The 18,947-nt window shown below is 36.1% G+C and overlaps 1 protein-coding gene across 2 annotated transcripts in view; it reads right to left on the bottom strand.

The window, feature by feature from the left end:
• LOC121380660 overlaps nucleotides 1–18,947 on the bottom strand; it is a 520,238-nt gene that overhangs the window by 364,641 nt on the left and 136,650 nt on the right. For both annotated transcript variants that reach the window (XM_041509591.1, XM_041509592.1), the window contains exon 3: nucleotides 14,065–15,331. In XM_041509591.1, the coding sequence (XP_041365525.1) occupies nucleotides 14,065–14,729 (665 nt within the window). In that variant the 5' untranslated portion in view covers nucleotides 14,730–15,331. The remainder of the gene's footprint in view (nucleotides 1–14,064; nucleotides 15,332–18,947) is intronic.

Here is an 18,947-nt window from a genome sequence, read left to right as displayed (position 1 = left end):
CAGATGAAGTTGTGTTGAGGTATTGTTAAACAAATACTGCTTTCTTCCCTTTTACAAAGATGAAACTGTGCACTCTGTGAGTAGATAAAGAAAGCTTCATCAGCGGTACTAGCATTTTGTCTATTAGCTTTATGTAAAACAAATATTCCTTTCTTCCCTTTTACAAAGATGAAACTGTGCACTCTTCATCAGTGGTACTAAATTTTTTTTAGTGTATTGGCTTTATGTAAAACAAATATTCCTTTCTTCTCTTACTTAGATGAAACTGTGCATTCTGTGAGTAGATATAGAAAGCTTCATCAGTGGTACTAGCATTTTGTCTATTAGCTTTATGTAAAACAAGGGGTCGGGATGTAGCCCAGTGGTATACTGCTCGCTTGATTCGCAGTCGGTTTGGGATCAATCCCCGTCAGTGCTCCACAATTGGTGTAACAAAGGCCGTGGTATGTACTCTCCTGTCTGTGGGATTTTGTCTATTGGCTTTATGTAAAACACGGGGTCGGGATGTAGCCCAGTGGTATAGTGCTCGCTTGATTCGCAGTCGGTTTAGGATCGATCCCCGTCAGTGCTCCACAATTGGTGTAACAAAGGCCGTGGTATGTACTATCCTGTCATTGGGATGGTGCATATAAAAGTTCCCTTGCTACTAATGGAAAAATGTAGCGGGTTACCTCTCTTAGACTACATGTAAAAATTACCAAATGTTTGACATCCAATAGCCGATGATTAATAAAAAATGTGCTCTAGTGATGTCGTTAAACAAAACAAACAAACAAAAGTTATGTACTGATAAAACAAATATTCCTTTCTTCTCTTCCTTAGACGAAATTGTGCACTGTGCATAGATCAAAATCTTCAGTGAAACTAGTACTTCATGCATGGCTTTATATAAAAACGGAGATGCTATCTGTAGTTTGGTGTAGAAATGAGTGGTTCAAGTCATCTTGTTATTGTAGGTTTTGCCATCTTTCTGCCCTGAAGCATTATCTAGCTATTTCTGTAACTGTAGGAACAAAACTCCAAGCCAATTACTCAATACTAGCTATATTTACAGTGTTTGTAAACATTCTAGGAAGAGAAAAAAACTACAAAAAAACATTCTAAGTTTCTATTTATATTGTAATAATGTCAATGGGAGAGATATTAAAAGGAAAGAAAAAGAATATTTGTTTAACAATACCTCAGAGAGAAAGAGAGAGAGGAGAGAGAGAAAGAGAGATATACACTGAGACAGAGAGAGAGAGAAAGAGATATACACTGAGCCAGAGAGAGAGAGAGAGAGAGAGAGACTGAGACGAGAGAGAGAGAGAGAGGGAGAGAGAGAGGAAGAGAGAGAGAGATACACTGAGACAGAGACAGAGAGAGAGAGAGAGAGAGAGAGAGAGAGAGAGAGAGAGAGAGAGAGAGAGAGAGAGAGAGAGAGAGAGAGAGAGAGAGAGAGAAAGAGAGAGAGAGGAATATGAAAAAAGAGAATAACTGGTTCTACGACTTGAACAGGATAAAGTAAATAACCAGTTATTTTATTTTTATCCTACAACCACTGTTTCTATAGACTTTTTATCACATTACCAAATCGTTCATTTAATCTCAAGGTCATTGTACGATGTAGCTGAAATAACAGAAAAGATAGCTTTTCCCCTTAATTTGTATGGACTGTAGGATCAAAATAATAACTAGTTAATGGATATCAGCTAATTTTGACATGTAGTCTTAGAGAGGAAACCCGCTACATTTTTCCGTTAGTAACAAGGCCTTTTATATGCACTATCCGACGGACAGGATAACACACACCATGGCCTTTTATATGTCAGTCGTGGTGCACTGGCTGGATCGAGAAACAGCCTATGGTGGCATTAAATACACCTGTTACAGGTACTTCTGGGATCATTAGTCTATATCGATGGCCAAATATTCATACATGTAAAATAAAGTATCTTATGACTGAGAGATACATTAATGGTAAATGCATGCATATATAAAGAAAATAGTATCCTAGGTTTGTAGCATTCATTACATCTGCTACAACTAACGATCATGACAATATGTTGATGGCACAGCTTATGTTTAAAGTGTATACTCACTGAATATTAAAGCAGTGAAGTGATTAATTATTAAACCCATCCACTTTCTCCCGTCCCCAAAACAGCAGGTGAAATTCCGACCCATTGTCCAGTTTCTCATCTTTTATGAGTAGAAATTAAGATCTTTTCATGCCCTAATTTGTAAAAACCAATGGATTATTGTTAGAGAAAAAACATGCTGTTTCCGCATAAGATAGTTGATTAATTACCAACAAAGGAAAGATGTTTGCCAAATTACCTCTCCATTTGCCACCGAACCATTGGAATGAAACAAAATTAGTAAATTAACAAATAGGAAGCAATATAAATACATAAGGAATGAAATATATTTTGCCCTACAAATGTCTTCAGACATGAATGGATTGAAATGCATACATGTACTATTGTTGGAATAGAATAGAATAGAATAGATGTTTAACGACACCCCAGCACGAAAAATACATCGGCTATTGGGTGTCAAACTATGGTAAAGGCAAAAACTAAAGTGCTATTATTTGAGACAGGCAAATATTTACCTTTTTTTTTTGTTTGTTAGTGTACATATAGTTGCACACATCATTTTGTGTAGTCCTTTTTATAGTTATAACTGTAAAGTTCTTGATTTATCAACTCATCGATATTTCTTTGATGTAGAGATTCTTTCGCTCTGACTTCTGCCACTCAAATATCTTTACTGTCAGTTAACAAGATCTCCAATCCAAGATCTTAATTTTTTATAATAAAAATAGAAGTTGTATGCCTTCATCATTTCAACACAACCACTGATCTTCTATCTGCAATATGATGTTTCCCCCACAAATGTTTCATTTGAGAAAAATAAAATAGAATTTGTTTCATGAAAACAAAATCTGAAAATTGTAAGTTTATGGTACTTTTGCAATTGACAATGCTGTAGATATATCATGTTGAACCAGCCATTTTAGTTGATAGCAAAGTTAAGCAACTATTGAGCTCAAGCATTTATGGTAAATATATAGTTGATATTATGGAAACCCCAAGTACAGTGTAGACAATAATATTGCATTACAACTGATGTATCAACAGCTATGTGGTGGTATCAAGTGTATGTGTTGTCCCATTTTTGGAAAAGTGTTTGAACATTGAAGAAAAATATATATTAACATGGGCCTAATTCACTAAAGTCTTGCAACTTTGCGAGCACGCAGTACAATGCAAAAAGACTTGCAAAGAGGATGCTTTGTTGTCTAAGAAAGCTTTGTGAATTAGCTATCTTCTCATGGTTTAATCGTGTTCATTCTTACTCATGATAGTGGCTTACATTCTGGGTTAAAAATAATATTGGAATACAAAACCAGTGTATGGTATTGAAAATATAAATTGGTGACATAATCTGGATATGGTTACTGTGATCAGGTGGCCAGTCATTTTAATATGAAAAATCCCTTTCTCTGCCTGTAGTGTTTTCCTACACTAATGTAGTGTCATTAGAAATATCATAGAGAACAAAATTGTCATTAAGTAAAAAGGTCTACAGATCGACTAATCAATCAATAAATCAATCAGTCATTTGATACCTGATTATACACAACTCCTGCAATTAAGAAAATGCCCATGGCAAAAAAACATACCATTAATAAACACCCTGAATATAAAGAAAGAAATGTTTTATTTAAGCCCAGTTCTCACTTGAATGATTTTTCGTACAACTGCGGTGCGACTAAAAGATTGTACAGCCGTGAGATTGCCGTACGAATTACCTAGGTCGTCCCCCCCCCCGCCCCGCAGTCTCACTTGTGCAACTGCCATGCGACTGCCTTTCTACACCGGGCTCGCATACGCTCGCATGAGATTTGCACAGGTTGCACGACAGTTGCACGGAAGTCTGATGGATGTCGCGCTGGGAGTCGCACATCTCGGCTCCCTTAAGACTCACGTACGACTCCTGTGCGACCTATCATACTGCTGTGCGACTGTTGTGCAACCTCTATGCGACCAATGCGAACTGTGCGAACCTAGAGACAGCCGTATGATAATTTTAAACATTTGAAAAATGTTGCACTGGCATGCGACATGTCCACAATACACACGACACCCCTACAACGTGTGCGAATCATCAACATACTGCCGTGCGACTCCCGCACACCCTGTACGATTTGGTGGTCGCACGGAATTTGCGTAGAAAATCGTTCAAGTGAGAACGGGGTTTTAAAGACGCACTCAACACATGTTATTTACGGTTATAAGGACCACACAGATTTTGAGAGGAAACCTGCTGTCACCACTTCATGGGCTATTCTTTCCGATTAGCAGCAAGAGATCTTTTATTTGCGCTCCCCATAGGCAGGATAGCACAAACCATGGCCTTTGTTGAACCAGTTATGGATCACTAGTCGGTGCAAGTGTTTTACACCTACCCACTGAGCCTTGCGGATAACTCACTCAGGGTTTGGATTCGGTATCTGGATTAAAAATCCCATGCCTCGACTGGGATCCAAACCCAGTACCTACCAGCCTGTTGACCGATGGCCTAACCACGACGCCACCGAGGCTGGTCCTGAATATAGTCTAAGGCAAAAAAGTGCCATTGAGAATAAAAAAACTCCACGGCATTGCCTGTTGCTGTGGGCAATTGCAGGGCTTGTTACATGTATGTGGGTTTAAGCACATCTGTCTTAAAATTGGGCACATCTTCCAAATTTCCCAGCAGATATGTCCGAGACAGGGCTATAACCAAACAACCATTTGATATATTGTGCTTACATCTATGAAAGGTTCAAATAAAGGTATCTTAGACACACCCTCACAGATTTTTTTGAAGTCGTATCATACTGGAAGAATGGACCTAGTATACCTGTAGTCATTCACAGCATGGATTGTAGAGATAGTGGGGTACCAGTCTTGGACATGTGGTGTTGTTCAAGGATTAAACAGATACATACAGTTTATATCTGTCTCAAGTGCAGAGATAACACTGCAGATTATGGATGACTGATGTTAAGGTTGTATGAAATAAGCTCTGTTTTTTTATCAACTCACCTTCCATCAGTAAGATATTTAAACTGATAAAGAAAATAACTTTTAATGAGACCTGCTCCCATGTCAAGACATTTACAAAATATCTGACAGCTGATGATAAGGAGAAGATATTTTAGGAGGAACACACAAATGTGAAAAAAACTTTAATTACATTTTAATTTTTGTTACTACACATACACTGAAAAAAAAAAAATTACATTTTAATTTTTGTTACTACACGTACACTGAAAAACACCAGATCAGTGGCAATTTAAAGTTTATAAAAAAGAAGAATTCTTACAGTTGTTTATCAAAACAGGCCTTTAAATTTAGATTTGTGTGACAGAATAAGCTTCAGTTTAGGGGTGGGACGTAGCTAGTAGCCCAGTGGTAAAGTGCTCGCTTGATGCACGGTCAGTCTGGGATCGATCCCCGTCAGTGGGCCCACTGAGCTAGTTCTTGCTCCATCCAGTGCACCACGACTGGTATATCAAAGGCTGTGGTATGTGCTATCCTGTCTGTGAGATGATCCCTTGCTACTAATGGAAAAATATAGCGGGTTTGCTATCTTAAGACTATATATCAAAATTACCAAATGTTTGACATCAAATAGCTGATGATTAATAAATCGATGTGCACTAGTGGTGTCATTAAACAAAACAAACATTAAACAAAACAAACAAACTTGTTATCAGTTTCTTACAAACTGTAAATGCTATGTACAGGTCAAAGTTCAAGGTCATGTGTCACGTATTGGAGCTCTCGATCTGTTGGCACTAATCCTGTCCACTTGCCAGGGACAAGAAGAAGCTTTGTTTAAAGAAACCACTAGAGCACATTGATTTATTAATCATTGGCTACTGGATGTCAAACATTTGGTAATGTTTTTACTAATAGTCTTAGAGGAAATCTGCTACAATGGTTCTTTAAATTATATGCACAGGGCAGCACATACCACAGCTTTTGATATACCAGTCGTTGTGTATTGGTTGGGATAGGGGGAAAACCAATTAGAGAATGAGTGCACTGAGTTGGTTCAATCCTACAACGGAAATACCTCAGGTCTCTTGTCCAAATAACCGTACGTTATAGACACAAAATAACCAAATTTTAAAATGTATAGAATGTTCTTAAAGAAATGTTCCTTTCCTTTCGTACAGTTTGCTACTGAATAACTTTGTGCAGAGATATAAATCTTGATAATGGCTGGTAAGTTTCAATGGGGGTTTTTTATTTTTAATTTCAGCTCTTTTGTTTTCATGTATATATAACACATCTGCCAGCTTGACTAGTCCATTGCCCTGTTAAGTGATTGTTGGTCTAGCATACAGTTTTTGAATGTATTAAAGGCATACTGTCACAGATTTAAGGACTTTATTTCTCTAAAAATGGATAATAAATAAAAAATTACATTAATTGTTGGAAACCAAATCTAGCTATCACCTCACCTTAACTGAACCATGTCAACCCTCTCAGCAATTTTTGTTTTTGAATTATGGACCATTGCCATAATTCAATTATTTTTTTACAAATTATCATTAGTAAATGGAGTATGTTGGTTATGAAGATGGTTGAATAAAGTACATTTAGGGACAAATCAAATTATTTTTGTCAAGGTAATACTTTGTTAGACCATTAAATAGGTCAGTGGTCTGTGACAATATGCTTTTAATAGTTTTCAGCACAAGTATCAAAATCTAATGTTCTTGGAGTATTGTAATTATCCGGCAATGACTGACATAAAATAAACTGCATTTGGTTGTAATAAAATATCTCACCAAGGACATTCAGTAATTTAACACCAAGTATTAGTAATAAAACTTGTCACTATGTTAGTCTTTCTTATATGATCTGTCACATAATAAAATATGAAAATTTATAATTACATACTCAGAAATATTTTAAAACTGCTACTAATTAAATTAAATGTAATTAAATTAAAAAAAAAAAAATTTCAAAAAAATACAATTATTTTGAGTTCTTGATTGTAAATTGTGGACATTATAGGCCAAATTTTACGAAGGTCGTTTTCTTAAACGCAGGTGTTTAAACATTGTCAATATATGTAGGTACGCATATGCAAGACATAAATAGATTTTATAAAGTCAGCACTATTTGCTTATATGCACTGTCTAAAAAATATAAAATACAATTTGCATCTGAGATGAATATGTTTCCACATAAAAAGAAATCATCATCTATTTACTAAGAGCTAGATGCATTTCAATGGTGATCTTGTTTTTAAGGGGCGAGACGTAGCCCAGTGGTAAAGCATTCACTTGATGCGCGGTCAGTTTAGGATCGATCCCCATCAGTGACCCCATTTGGCCATTTCTCGTTCCAGCCAGTGCTCCATAACTGGTGTAACAAAGGCCATGGTATGTACTATCCTGTCTGTGGGATGATGCATATAAAAGATCCCTTGCTGCTAATTGTAAAGAGTAGCCCACGAAGTGGCGACAGCGTGTTTCCTCTCTTTACGTGTGGTCCTTAACTATAATATGTCTGACGCCATATAACCGTAATTACATGTGTTGAGTGTGTCGTTAAATAAAACTTTTCCTTTCTTCCTTCTTGTTTTCAAATTTATTACCACATTAGCTTACAGTACATGTATGTAACACAATATCAGATTTATTAAGTGAATCATTTTGCATGATATCATAAGAATGATATTTGCAGCATATTGATCCAGACAGCAAAATCTTAAAAGAAAATGACCATTGTTAGTCTTAAATGTTAACATGGTATTCACAGCACACACATTTCCTCTAATATCAATAATAAAGTTGTTGATCAATGTGGCTTCCACATGTTAGATAATACTTGCAAACAGTCTCAAAGCTGCTAAGCCGAAAATATTTCAGTTAAAAGTTTTGTTTTGTTTAACGACACCATCAGCAATTTGTTGAGTGCATCATTAAATAAAACATTTCCTTCTTTCCATTGGCAATTTTGTAATTTTGACATACAGTCTTAGAGTGGAAACCTGCTACATTTTTCCATTAATAGCAAGGGATCTTTTATATGCACCATCCCACAGACAGGATAGCACATACCATAGCCTCTGATGTACCAGTTGTGGTATACTGGTTGGCATGAGAAATAGTCCAGTAGGCTCATTGACAGGAATTGATCCTACACCAACCAAGTGAGCACTTTACCACTGGGTTACGTCCCTTGATCCCTGAAAATATTTCAGTGTCAAAACATACAGGACAGATCATCCAGTCTTGTTTTTATATATTCTTGCCTGTTGAACAAATTATTTGATTTTCAAAAGGAAAATGAATAACCATTACAAAATATCATCAACTAGTGACATCCTGTGACATCAAACAGTTTAATAACATGAACTGGGTGGCAAGGCATGACAAGAATTTTATTTTCTAAAGAAATAAAGTAAAGTTTGTTTAAATTAACGACGCCATTAGAGCACATTGATTTTTTATCTTATCATCAGCTATTGGACGTCATATGGTCATTCTGACACTGTTTTTAGAGGAAACCCGCTGTCACCTCATAGGCAACTCTTTTACGACAGGCAGCAAGGGATCTTTTATTTGCACTTCCCACAGGCAGGATAGCACAAACCATGGCCTTTGTTGAACCAGTTAGGGATCACTGGTCGGTGCAAGTGGCTTACACCTACCCATTGAGCCTTGCGGAGCACTCACTCATGGTTTGGAGTCGGTATCTGGATTAAAAATCCCATGCCTCGACTGGGATCCGAACCCAATACCTACCAGCCTGTAGACCGATGGCCTAACCACGACGCCACCAAGGCCAGTGTTTTTCTAAAGAATGTATCAAATGAAAAAATTATACAAAACTGTTTTTAGATTCAAACTGAAAGTCTGTCAGCATGCTTTCTTAAATACGGTTAAAGGGACATTCCTGAGTTTGCTGCATTGTAAGATATTTCAGACTAATAAAACATTTCTACTATTAAACTTGCATATTAAATATATTTTCTTGTTTAGAATATTAGTGTGTGTATATTCAATGTGTTTCTGGTCATCTATAATATTTGTAAGAAGCCCAAACTGGATTTTGTCTTCAAATAATTTCGTACGTATGAAAAAATATATTTTAGGAAATAAAATAAAAATTAATCTACTAGAAATATTAGAATGATCAGAAACATGTTTAATATATAACCACTAATATTTTATGCAGAGAAATATATTTGATATGTAATTACAATTGTAAAAAAAGTTTCTGTTAGTCGATAACATCTTTAAAAAATGCAGCAAACTCAGGAATGTCTCTTTAATTGGGATTCCATTTTTGTGGAAGACCTGGCCCCGTGCTTATAAACCTTAAAGTCTAGACTTTAATAAAGTCCAGACTTTAATAAAGTCCAGACTTTAATAAAGTCCAGACTTTAACATCATGGCAACGCCATTCAAATAGCATTGCATTAAAGTCTGGACTTTATTAAAGTGTAGACTTTAAGGTTTATAAGCACGGGGGCCTGGTTGACGGAGTGGTTATGGTCGCAGGCTGTCAGATACCATGCTAATTGGTGCAGTTGGTTCTAATGCTGCGGTTTGAGACTTTGTGCTTTTAAATATTACAAAGTGTTTTTGTAGCAGTACTAGACATATTACTTTATTGGATGTAATATTAACTCAAAGAACAGCTGGTGTCAAATTTCAAATGTGGTCAGAGAGTGTGTAAATTTGGAAAAATCTTGTTAGCTTTAATGAGTAGATAAAGACTAATTAAATGTATTTATTTCAGATTTTAAAATGATTCAATCATAATCTTTTCTGAGCACAGAATGTAAGCTAATGGGACAGTCTTAATCACATCATTATTTTAAGTTAGAACATTATATTTTCACTTCCAGAAACTTAGCTGTGATGGTAAAACATTTATTTTATATTTCAAAATTTGAACAAAAACCCAGTTCATAGATTCATTCATATAAATATGTTGAAAATGATATTTAACTGTCTGCTGTATGAATTCGTTGCTTAAAATTGAACTTGATATTCAAACACAGAAACACTGGAATAGCATGGTTATTGATTTCCATCAGGCTAATTAATCAGAATTGTATAAATTATAATTAGTCTGTAGACGATGATATGGCAGTCGTGTGTTTCACGTTGAAGCAAACGTGATTCTTAACGGTGATTTGCATTAATTTACAAACACCATGCACATGTAATGAGAGAACAGACTCTTAATGCATCTGATAAATCATGATATTCATATATACTGAACAAAAACATGTAGGAATCAGGGAGTGGGCAAAGGTATCTTTAGAAGGCTGTACAGAGCTGATAGCTATAAAAAATAGGGTTTTCAATCAATACAGAGACGAAATCCTTCATCCTGTTGTGAAAATGTTCACAGGTGCTATTGAACCTGATTTTTCATTAATGGATGACAACACACATTCCCACCATGCTTGTGTGGTAAATGAATATCTTCAGAGAAAGATTATTGACAGAATAGTGTGATCTTCTCTCTTCCCTGACTTCATCCGACTGACAAAAAAAACGTACCAGGTAATACATAATCAGGGCCGTATCTCTGCACAATGCAGAGTTGAATGGCATTTGGCAAAATAGTGGTTGATTCCAAGAATCTTCATCTAGTGCCTTGTGTATAGGAGAATAGCCACTCCCGCAAAATATCTTTATGGGGGATTTCATCCCTCTTGCACTGCCACAAAGAAGACTGCCATTCTCAGACTAGTTTACTAAATAAGAACTTGCACCAGATAGCATAAAGCTCATTAGAATGCGTACAGCTGTGATGACATGCACACATGTGTGATAGAACATGTGTGGGACCAGCTTTGATATCCTGATTCACAACTTCCAAGTCCTCCAAACACTTAATGAGCCAGAGACAGCCCTTCAATGTGAATATAACAATGTTCACCATCTGAACATTGCTAACCTCTATGAGGACATGACACTGTCAAGCAGTCATGGTGGTCAAACTCATTATTAATGAAACACTGACTGCAGTGGCTGAACTTGTTACAAATGTCAAAGTTGTTGTTTTGATGTTCATTTGTTCATGGGTATAGGGTTCTTTTCAATCACCGTTTGGCTTCATAAAGACATGAACTATTTCTGCTTTTCATGTGAATGAAGGAAGGAAAAGTTTTATTTACCGATGCACTCAACACATTTTATTTACGGTTATATGGTGTCAGCGATCAGTTGGGGGACCATGGATTGGAAGACTCATCGCCGACTGATCAGCGACTGATTGCCTGGTCGGCGACCATGGCACACTGTAACAAACACCAGCAACCAATCGCCTTCTTCTTCTTCTCTGGTACACGGGAAGAGCCAGAGCAGCACCTTGTTGTTGTTGCAACATCAGTCCCATCAACTGCAACTGTCTGTGAGGAACCAGAGCCAGGATGATAGTGAGAATAATGAGGTAATACTGATGTTGACTCTTCAGCCACTAGATGAACATGAATACTGAACCCGGAGCACCTCCATATATATATATATATATATATATATATACCCTTTTGATTTAATCTCAAAAAGGTTGGTGATCGATCGGCAACTGATCAACAATTGAACTGCAATTGAACACTGATCACTCGCCTACCAGTTGCAAACCAGTCCCCAACCAGTCACAAATCAGTCCCCAACCAGTCCCCAAACAATCTTCCCTGGTCTTACAAAAATCGGCAACTGGTCGTATGACCGATTGCCGACTGATCCCCAACTGATCGGCAATCAATTGCCTACCATTTTCCTTCCATTTTTTTCAAGTTTTTTGCTTTTGGTCGCAAGAAGGTTGCCAATATTTGTGGGGTTTTTGGTTGCAAGTGGTTGTAAAATGGTCTTTAGCTATGTGTGACTGGGGCTTTACAGAGGTTCTATTCTGTACTAATTAAAAAAAAAAACTGTGATAAATGTCCAGTTTTAAGGGAATTCCAGTTTACTGCGGTTCACTTTTGAGGCGTTTCACTGTATATATATAAACCAATCAACCCAAACAATAATATTTAAAAAATTCAATTGATCTAGCACATGAGATCAAACAGTGGCATCAAATAAATTAGATTTGAACAAAATTAGCTCATCTCACAACAGACTTCAAACAAATATGGTATAGATCTCTTAATTCAATTTCCAGCTTGCAATTGGTATTTTATATTGCTAAAATGACCAAGATAATCAATCTATTACAAACATTTTATTGTAAAATAATATCGTGTGTCCATATGAATATGTAACTAGTGAAATGTGTTAGCTATTGGTGTTTATGTTTTGGTGGCATTCATGTACGTCACAATGGTGAAATAGCTTTAATAAAACAAGCACATGTATATATAGTAGACTTTGACTTCCATAATAGGTTTATAAACTCCTTTTCAATGAACAGCAGAGAACAGAAGACTGCACAAAAGATATGAAATATTTTAATTAATTTCTTTCACTTCTATACATTTCAGTTATTATAGTAATGAATGTGGCAAATGAAATGAAAAATATTTACAAATAAATCCCTAATCTTTTATTTAATTTTAAGAAACATTTACCTGCTTTTCCTACAATGTATATTTTTATTTCTGGAGTTGTTGGGTATTGTTTTTTGTTCTTGTTTTTGTTTCTGTTTTTGCTTGCTTGTGTTTTTGAGTGTTTGTTTTGTTTGTTTGTTTTTATTAAATAGTTGTGGCTAGAGGAGAATACCATGGCTGGCAGTACCTGTGGGTAACATTTCAACATGAACACATCATTAACAATCTTGGTACACATCAACATACACAAACACCCTATCCAAAAGCTGCCTCTATTCAAGAAGTATAATTTTGATGAAGTCAGTTTTGCAGACCTTGGGGTAGAAGTTGGGTGGGGCTAGAGTTATATCACATTTAAAATAAAATAAAAAAAGAAATGGAGGCTAGGAAAACAAAAACAAATGAATCAATTGGGTTATTTTCAAAAATGTTTTTAATGGTTGGCCTAATGGAAAAATCAATGTAGAAGGCTATATGTATATGTTTTTCTGCAAAATAGATTTTAGTCGTACACTGTGGCTGATGATTGTAATCTGGTGGTACATTATAATGACCTGTGCAAATATACAACATAAAAAAATCATGTTATTTCCAATATAATCAAGTTTCCTAGTTTAAAATAAATCACAGAAAAAAAAAGAGGAAATATACAAATCACATTAGCAAGAAGCCATTTAAGGCAGTATTAAAGAGGACATACTTTGTACTGTGGAATTCTGTACAGGGGTGACAATGTCATCTCAGAAAAACAGCAGAAAAGTAAAGTATATGCATGGATCCACTGAAAATTGTCATTCCTGCCAGTTAGATCATCCACCATTAAAAGCTTTAAGCCATATACAATCATTATGGCTTTCGTTCATTAGATACATTTTAAAACATCTTGTAAGATAAATGGTATATCTAACAACCATTCATGTAGTATTCTCTATTTAGTACATGCATTTTAATTCCACTAATATGTCCTGTGCCCCATTATGCATTTAAGGTGATCTTAGCTCTAAGATCATCTTAAGTGCATAGCTACCTTATGCATTTAAGGTAATCTTAGCTCTAAGATCACCTTAAGTGCATAGCTACCTTATACATTTAAGGTAATCTTAGTGCTAAGATCATCTTAAGTGCATAGCTACCTTATGCATTTAAGGTGATCTTAGCGTTAAGATCACCTTAAGTGCATAGCTACCCTATACATTTACGGTAATCTTAGTGCTAAGATCATCTTAAGTGCATAGCTACCTTATACATTTAAGGTAATCTTAGTGCTAAGATCACCTTAAGTGTATAGCTACCTTATGCATTTAAGGTAATCTTAGCATTAAGATTACCTGAAGTGCATAGCTACCGTATACATTTAAGGTAATCTTAGTGCTAAGATCATCTTAAGTGCATAGCTACCTTATGCATAAAAGGTGATCTTAGCACTATATAAGATCGCTTCACAAAACAGAGCCCAGATTGACAGTGTTTGAAAAAGAAAGGCGTGTCCCTTACCTCAGAGGTGAATATCCTGGCTCTAACAGGTCTATGTCTTGACTGTGTCGTCGGACTGTTGTCTCGGTTACACTCAGAAGTGACTCGCTCACACCCAGAAGTGACTCGCTCACACCGAGAAGTGACTCGGTCACACCTTTACACAACTTTGATACACCTTGACATGACTCGCTCACACCTTGAGGTGATTCCATTACATCTTGATCTGAGTCAGTTAATTTCACATCTTCAAATGACTTGGTTACACCTTCAGATGACTTGGTTACACCTTCAGATGGCTTGGTTACACCTTCAGATAACTTGGTTACACCTTCAGATGACTTGGTTACACCTTCAGATAACTTGGTTACACCTTCAGATGACTTAGTTACACCTTCAGATAACTTGGTTACACCTTCAGATGGCTTGGTTACACCTTCAGATGACTTGGTTACACCTTCAGATGACTTGGTTACACTTTCAGATGATTTGGTTACACCTTCAGTTGACTTGGTTACACCTTCAGATGGCTTGGTTACACCTTCAGATGACTTGGTTACACCTTCAGATGACTTGGTTACACCTTCAGATGGCTTGGTTACATCATGATATGACTTGTCTATTATATCTTCAGAAGACTTGGTTACACCTTTAGATGGCTCGTGTGTACCCTCAGATGACTCCATGCAGAGCGAGCAGGTACCCCGACACTTAGATTCACAGAAAACTCTGCACTGATGGTAGATTTCCAAACAAGAGTTTTTAATAGCCGTACTTTTGGAATCTCTTGTACTTTTGGTAGCTTCAGTTCTTTTTGTTGCTTGAAAACAGTTTTAAAAAACAATTTAAGAAACCCTCCTAATAGCACTTTTTATAGTACAAAACCATGGCAGTTCAAAACAACATGTTTGACAGCTCTAAATTGCTTTTGACTGCTCCTATTAGTGCTACTTGTATGAATTCAAAAATGCACTTTGGTAGTTCAAAAAACAGTGTTTGATGTTTGTAGTAGTTCCAAGTTTTTAAAAAAGAAGAAGTTACAAACAATAGTTCTTAAACAATTAGGTTTTAAAAGAATTTGATATTTGTAGTAGTCAAAGTTTAAAACATTTTATTTAGTTCTAAACAGTAGTTCTTAAACAGTTATGTTTCAAAAGAAAGAATGTGTACCTCCAAACAGTACTTCCAGTAACGGGAAAACTGATCTTGGTAATTCCAAACAGTGGTATATCTCTCTATCTGTATGGCACCGCTGTGACAGAGTGAACTGTGTAATGTCTCCAGCCACCTGTATAAAGAAGAAACTGTAAATACACAGCTGATATTAACCACCAGCATCACACACAACAAGCAAAGTCCAAATTAATCTGAGAATTATTGCAACAGCTGAGAGCAGAACAATTTCATATTGTTTCTGTATATGTCACGCTATGCCTGATGTGTAAAGGTGAGCTGAATATTTTATGGCACTGTAGTACGGTATGTTTTGCATCAAAAGGGAACTGATGAAATGGGATATAACTATATTTTAAATATTGCTAAAAGTCGTATAATAAAACTTGTATAATAAAACATATTATAAATTTTAAATATACCAACTCTCATAAAACAATTACAAAAAAATTGTGCATAAATAAAAAATTGTTTCTTAAATTACCATCAACTTAATTATTAAGCTCATTTTGATACAATGGTAAAGACAAAATATTGGAGCATCTAAGGTATACAGTTTCACCTGCATTGTTGTTAGTAATTGATAATGCAAAGACAAAACTGCACTTTTCCATCAGTTGCCTGTATCAAAAATATGTAATTTAATGGTAATTTCTAAAGAAATATTTTTATTTACACTGACATTTTTTAAACATGTTATGTGAGTCTGGATGGGTTTATAACTTAATAATATGTTTTTTATATGAACTTTAACTTTATTTATTACAGTTAAAAGTTAAAGTTAAATAAGTTTTGTCTAATGACACCACTAAAACACATTGATTTATTAATCATCAGCTATTGGATGTAAAACATTTGATAATTTTGAAATTTTGTCTTTGAGAGCTAGGAAACCCACTACATTTTTTCCATCAGTAGCAAGGGATCTTTTGCATGCATGCATGCATCATACCACAAACAGGATAGCACAAACCATGGCCTTTGAGATTCCAGTTGTGGTGCTCTGGTTGGAACAAGAACTAGCCCAATGGGCCCACTGGCGGGGATCGATCTCTGACTGACTACATATCAAGTGAATCCTTTACCACTGGGCTACGTCCCACCCATATTTATTACGAAGTAACATGCCAATTCATCAGTTCCCTTTTTGATGCAACCTAATATTAAGTAACAGTTGGATCTAGGGGGTGGGATGTAGCCCAGTGGTAAGGCACTCGCTTGATGCACGGTCGATATGGGATCGATCACTGTCTGTGAGCCCATTGGGCTATTTCTCGCTCCAGCCAGTGCACCATGACTGGTATATCAAAGATCATGCTAATCGATAAGAGTAGCCCATGAAGTGGTGACAGTGGGTTTCCTCTCTCAATATATGTGTGGTCCATAACCATATGTCTGATGCCATATAACCGTAAATAAAATGTGTTGAGTGCGTCGTTAAATAAAACTTTTTTTCATTTGGATCTATTGCTCTCAGTGAATTCATGCTTTTCCCTCGTGCCTCTGGTCTGGTATATTGAAGGCCATGGTATGTATACCCTAGTTTGGACCCCCGAAACCCTCCCCTGCATATGCGCCTGGTCTTTGAGGGATATTACACAGCTACAAGTGCATCAAATCATTCCAATTCCCACTTTCATTGCATTATATAGGCCTAATGCAATCTGGGTCCAGACTCATTTTCCGTACTACATTTTTAGACATCCAATAACATAAATAAATAACATCGGCATAGGAAGATGCCAACGTCATTGGGGTTGGCTGTTATATACACTCATTGTCATATAAATTAAATTTGTGATATATATATATATATATATACACACACAAACACACACATATGTATATATTGCTCTGCCCAAGTAAAAAAGGATGTTATGCACACAAAAAATCTTAATTGTATATTAATTCGCCATTCAATGGGTGTATAATTTTCTTTGATAATATATTAATAAGTACATTTTAGCACACATTTATTTTAGTTTTTGGACTAAAAAACCCCATATGGAAATTGAAAATACAGCATTTGTGCTGTTATTATTTTTAATGTTACAGAATAAATTGATGTTAATTGATTTTTATCAGTTGCTTGATGATTCATTAATTGTATCCAATTTGTTTTACCAATTACAGGTGAAAGAAAAATCCTAAAGCTACCGGTAAGTGCTGTGCCATCAACATTCAGTTTGACCCTTGAAATGAGGGGCGGGTCGTAGCCCAGTGGTAAAGCCCTTGCTTGATGCGCGCTCAGTCGGATCGATCCCCGTCGGTGGGCCTATTGGGCTATTTCTCATTCCAGCCAGTGTACCACGACTGGTATATCAAAGGCCATGGTATATACTACCCTCTCTGTGGGATGGTGCATATAAAAGACCCCTCTGCTGCTAATCAAAAAGAGTAGCCCATGAAGTGGCGACAGCGAGTTTCCTCTCACAATATCTGTGTAGTCCTTAACCATATGTCAGAGGCCATATAACTGTAAATAAAATGTGTTGAGTGCGTCATTAAATAAAACATTTCTTTATTTCTTTCCTTGAAACAAGCCCATCTACACAGAGAGGGAGAGCATGCAGCCCTAACCTGCTAGCAGCAGAGATGGATGTGAACAACTTTAACCCCTGTAATCATTTTATTCAAGTTTTATTTTGTTTAATCACACCAATGAATAGAGCTGGGCGGTATTGAAATTTCAGGTTCGGTATCAGTATTTTGGGGGCGATTTACCTTGGTCTTGGTATGGTATTAGGTATACGATATTGAGCGGTATTTTCAACATACTCTGCTTTAAATGCATGTCAGAGTTAAGTCTTACCTGCTGATTTCATCTAAATAAAATTACATTCCATACACAAGGCCCTCATCTCTCTCTTTCTTTCATCTATTTTGCATTCGTCAAATACGTTGTTAGTTCTTTGTTAAATGGCGGATAACATTTTTCAATACCAAAATGTTGGTATTTTGAAATTTGCTCGATATGGTAAATCGGTATTGACATGATACCAATACTGAACGGTATATACTGGAGCACACTGATTTATTAATCATCAGCTATTGGATGTCAAACATTTGGTAATTTTGACATATAGTCTTAGAGAAGAAACTCGCTACATTTTTCTATTAGTAGCAAGGAATCTTTTATATGCACCATCCCACAGACAGGATAGCACATACCATGGCCTTTGATATACCAATCATAGTGCACTGGTTGGAACGAGAAATAATCCAATGGGACACTGATGGGGATCGATCCTAGCCTGACCGGGCATCAGGTGAGCACTTTAACACTGGGCTACGTCCCACCCTCCCTGCAATTGAAAAAAATATCTATGGCAAAAAAATATGACATGGAAAAAAATGTAATATAGTCCACCCAAATTGAATTAAAAAGTGTATGACAATCTCCATAGAATTGCCGATTCCAGTGGGAATCTGCAGTAGTTGCACCACTGGAAATGATGAAATTGTTAAACTACTGTCATGCCTAAAGTGGCAATTTTTAAATGACAACATTGGTAAAATTACATGTACAATTTTTTTTTTTTAGAAAATACAGTTCAGTGGACTTTCATATCAGACACATTGTCTATTGAAAAAAAAATTCAATTTCAGCCACAGAAAATTCACTTCTATACCAGTTCTGTCAAATATGACCACTTCATGTTGCGTTTTTAATGAGCTTGGCCCAGCTGTCGATCACTTAGATTATAAGTGTAGTGCACTCATGGCAAAAG

This window comes from Gigantopelta aegis, chromosome 9 (genome assembly GCF_016097555.1).
Source record: "Gigantopelta aegis isolate Gae_Host chromosome 9, Gae_host_genome, whole genome shotgun sequence".
Lineage (NCBI taxonomy): Eukaryota > Metazoa > Mollusca > Gastropoda > Neomphalida > Peltospiridae > Gigantopelta > Gigantopelta aegis.
The sequence above is the reverse complement of the archived record's forward strand: the minus strand, read 5'-3'. Positions and strand labels throughout refer to the sequence as shown.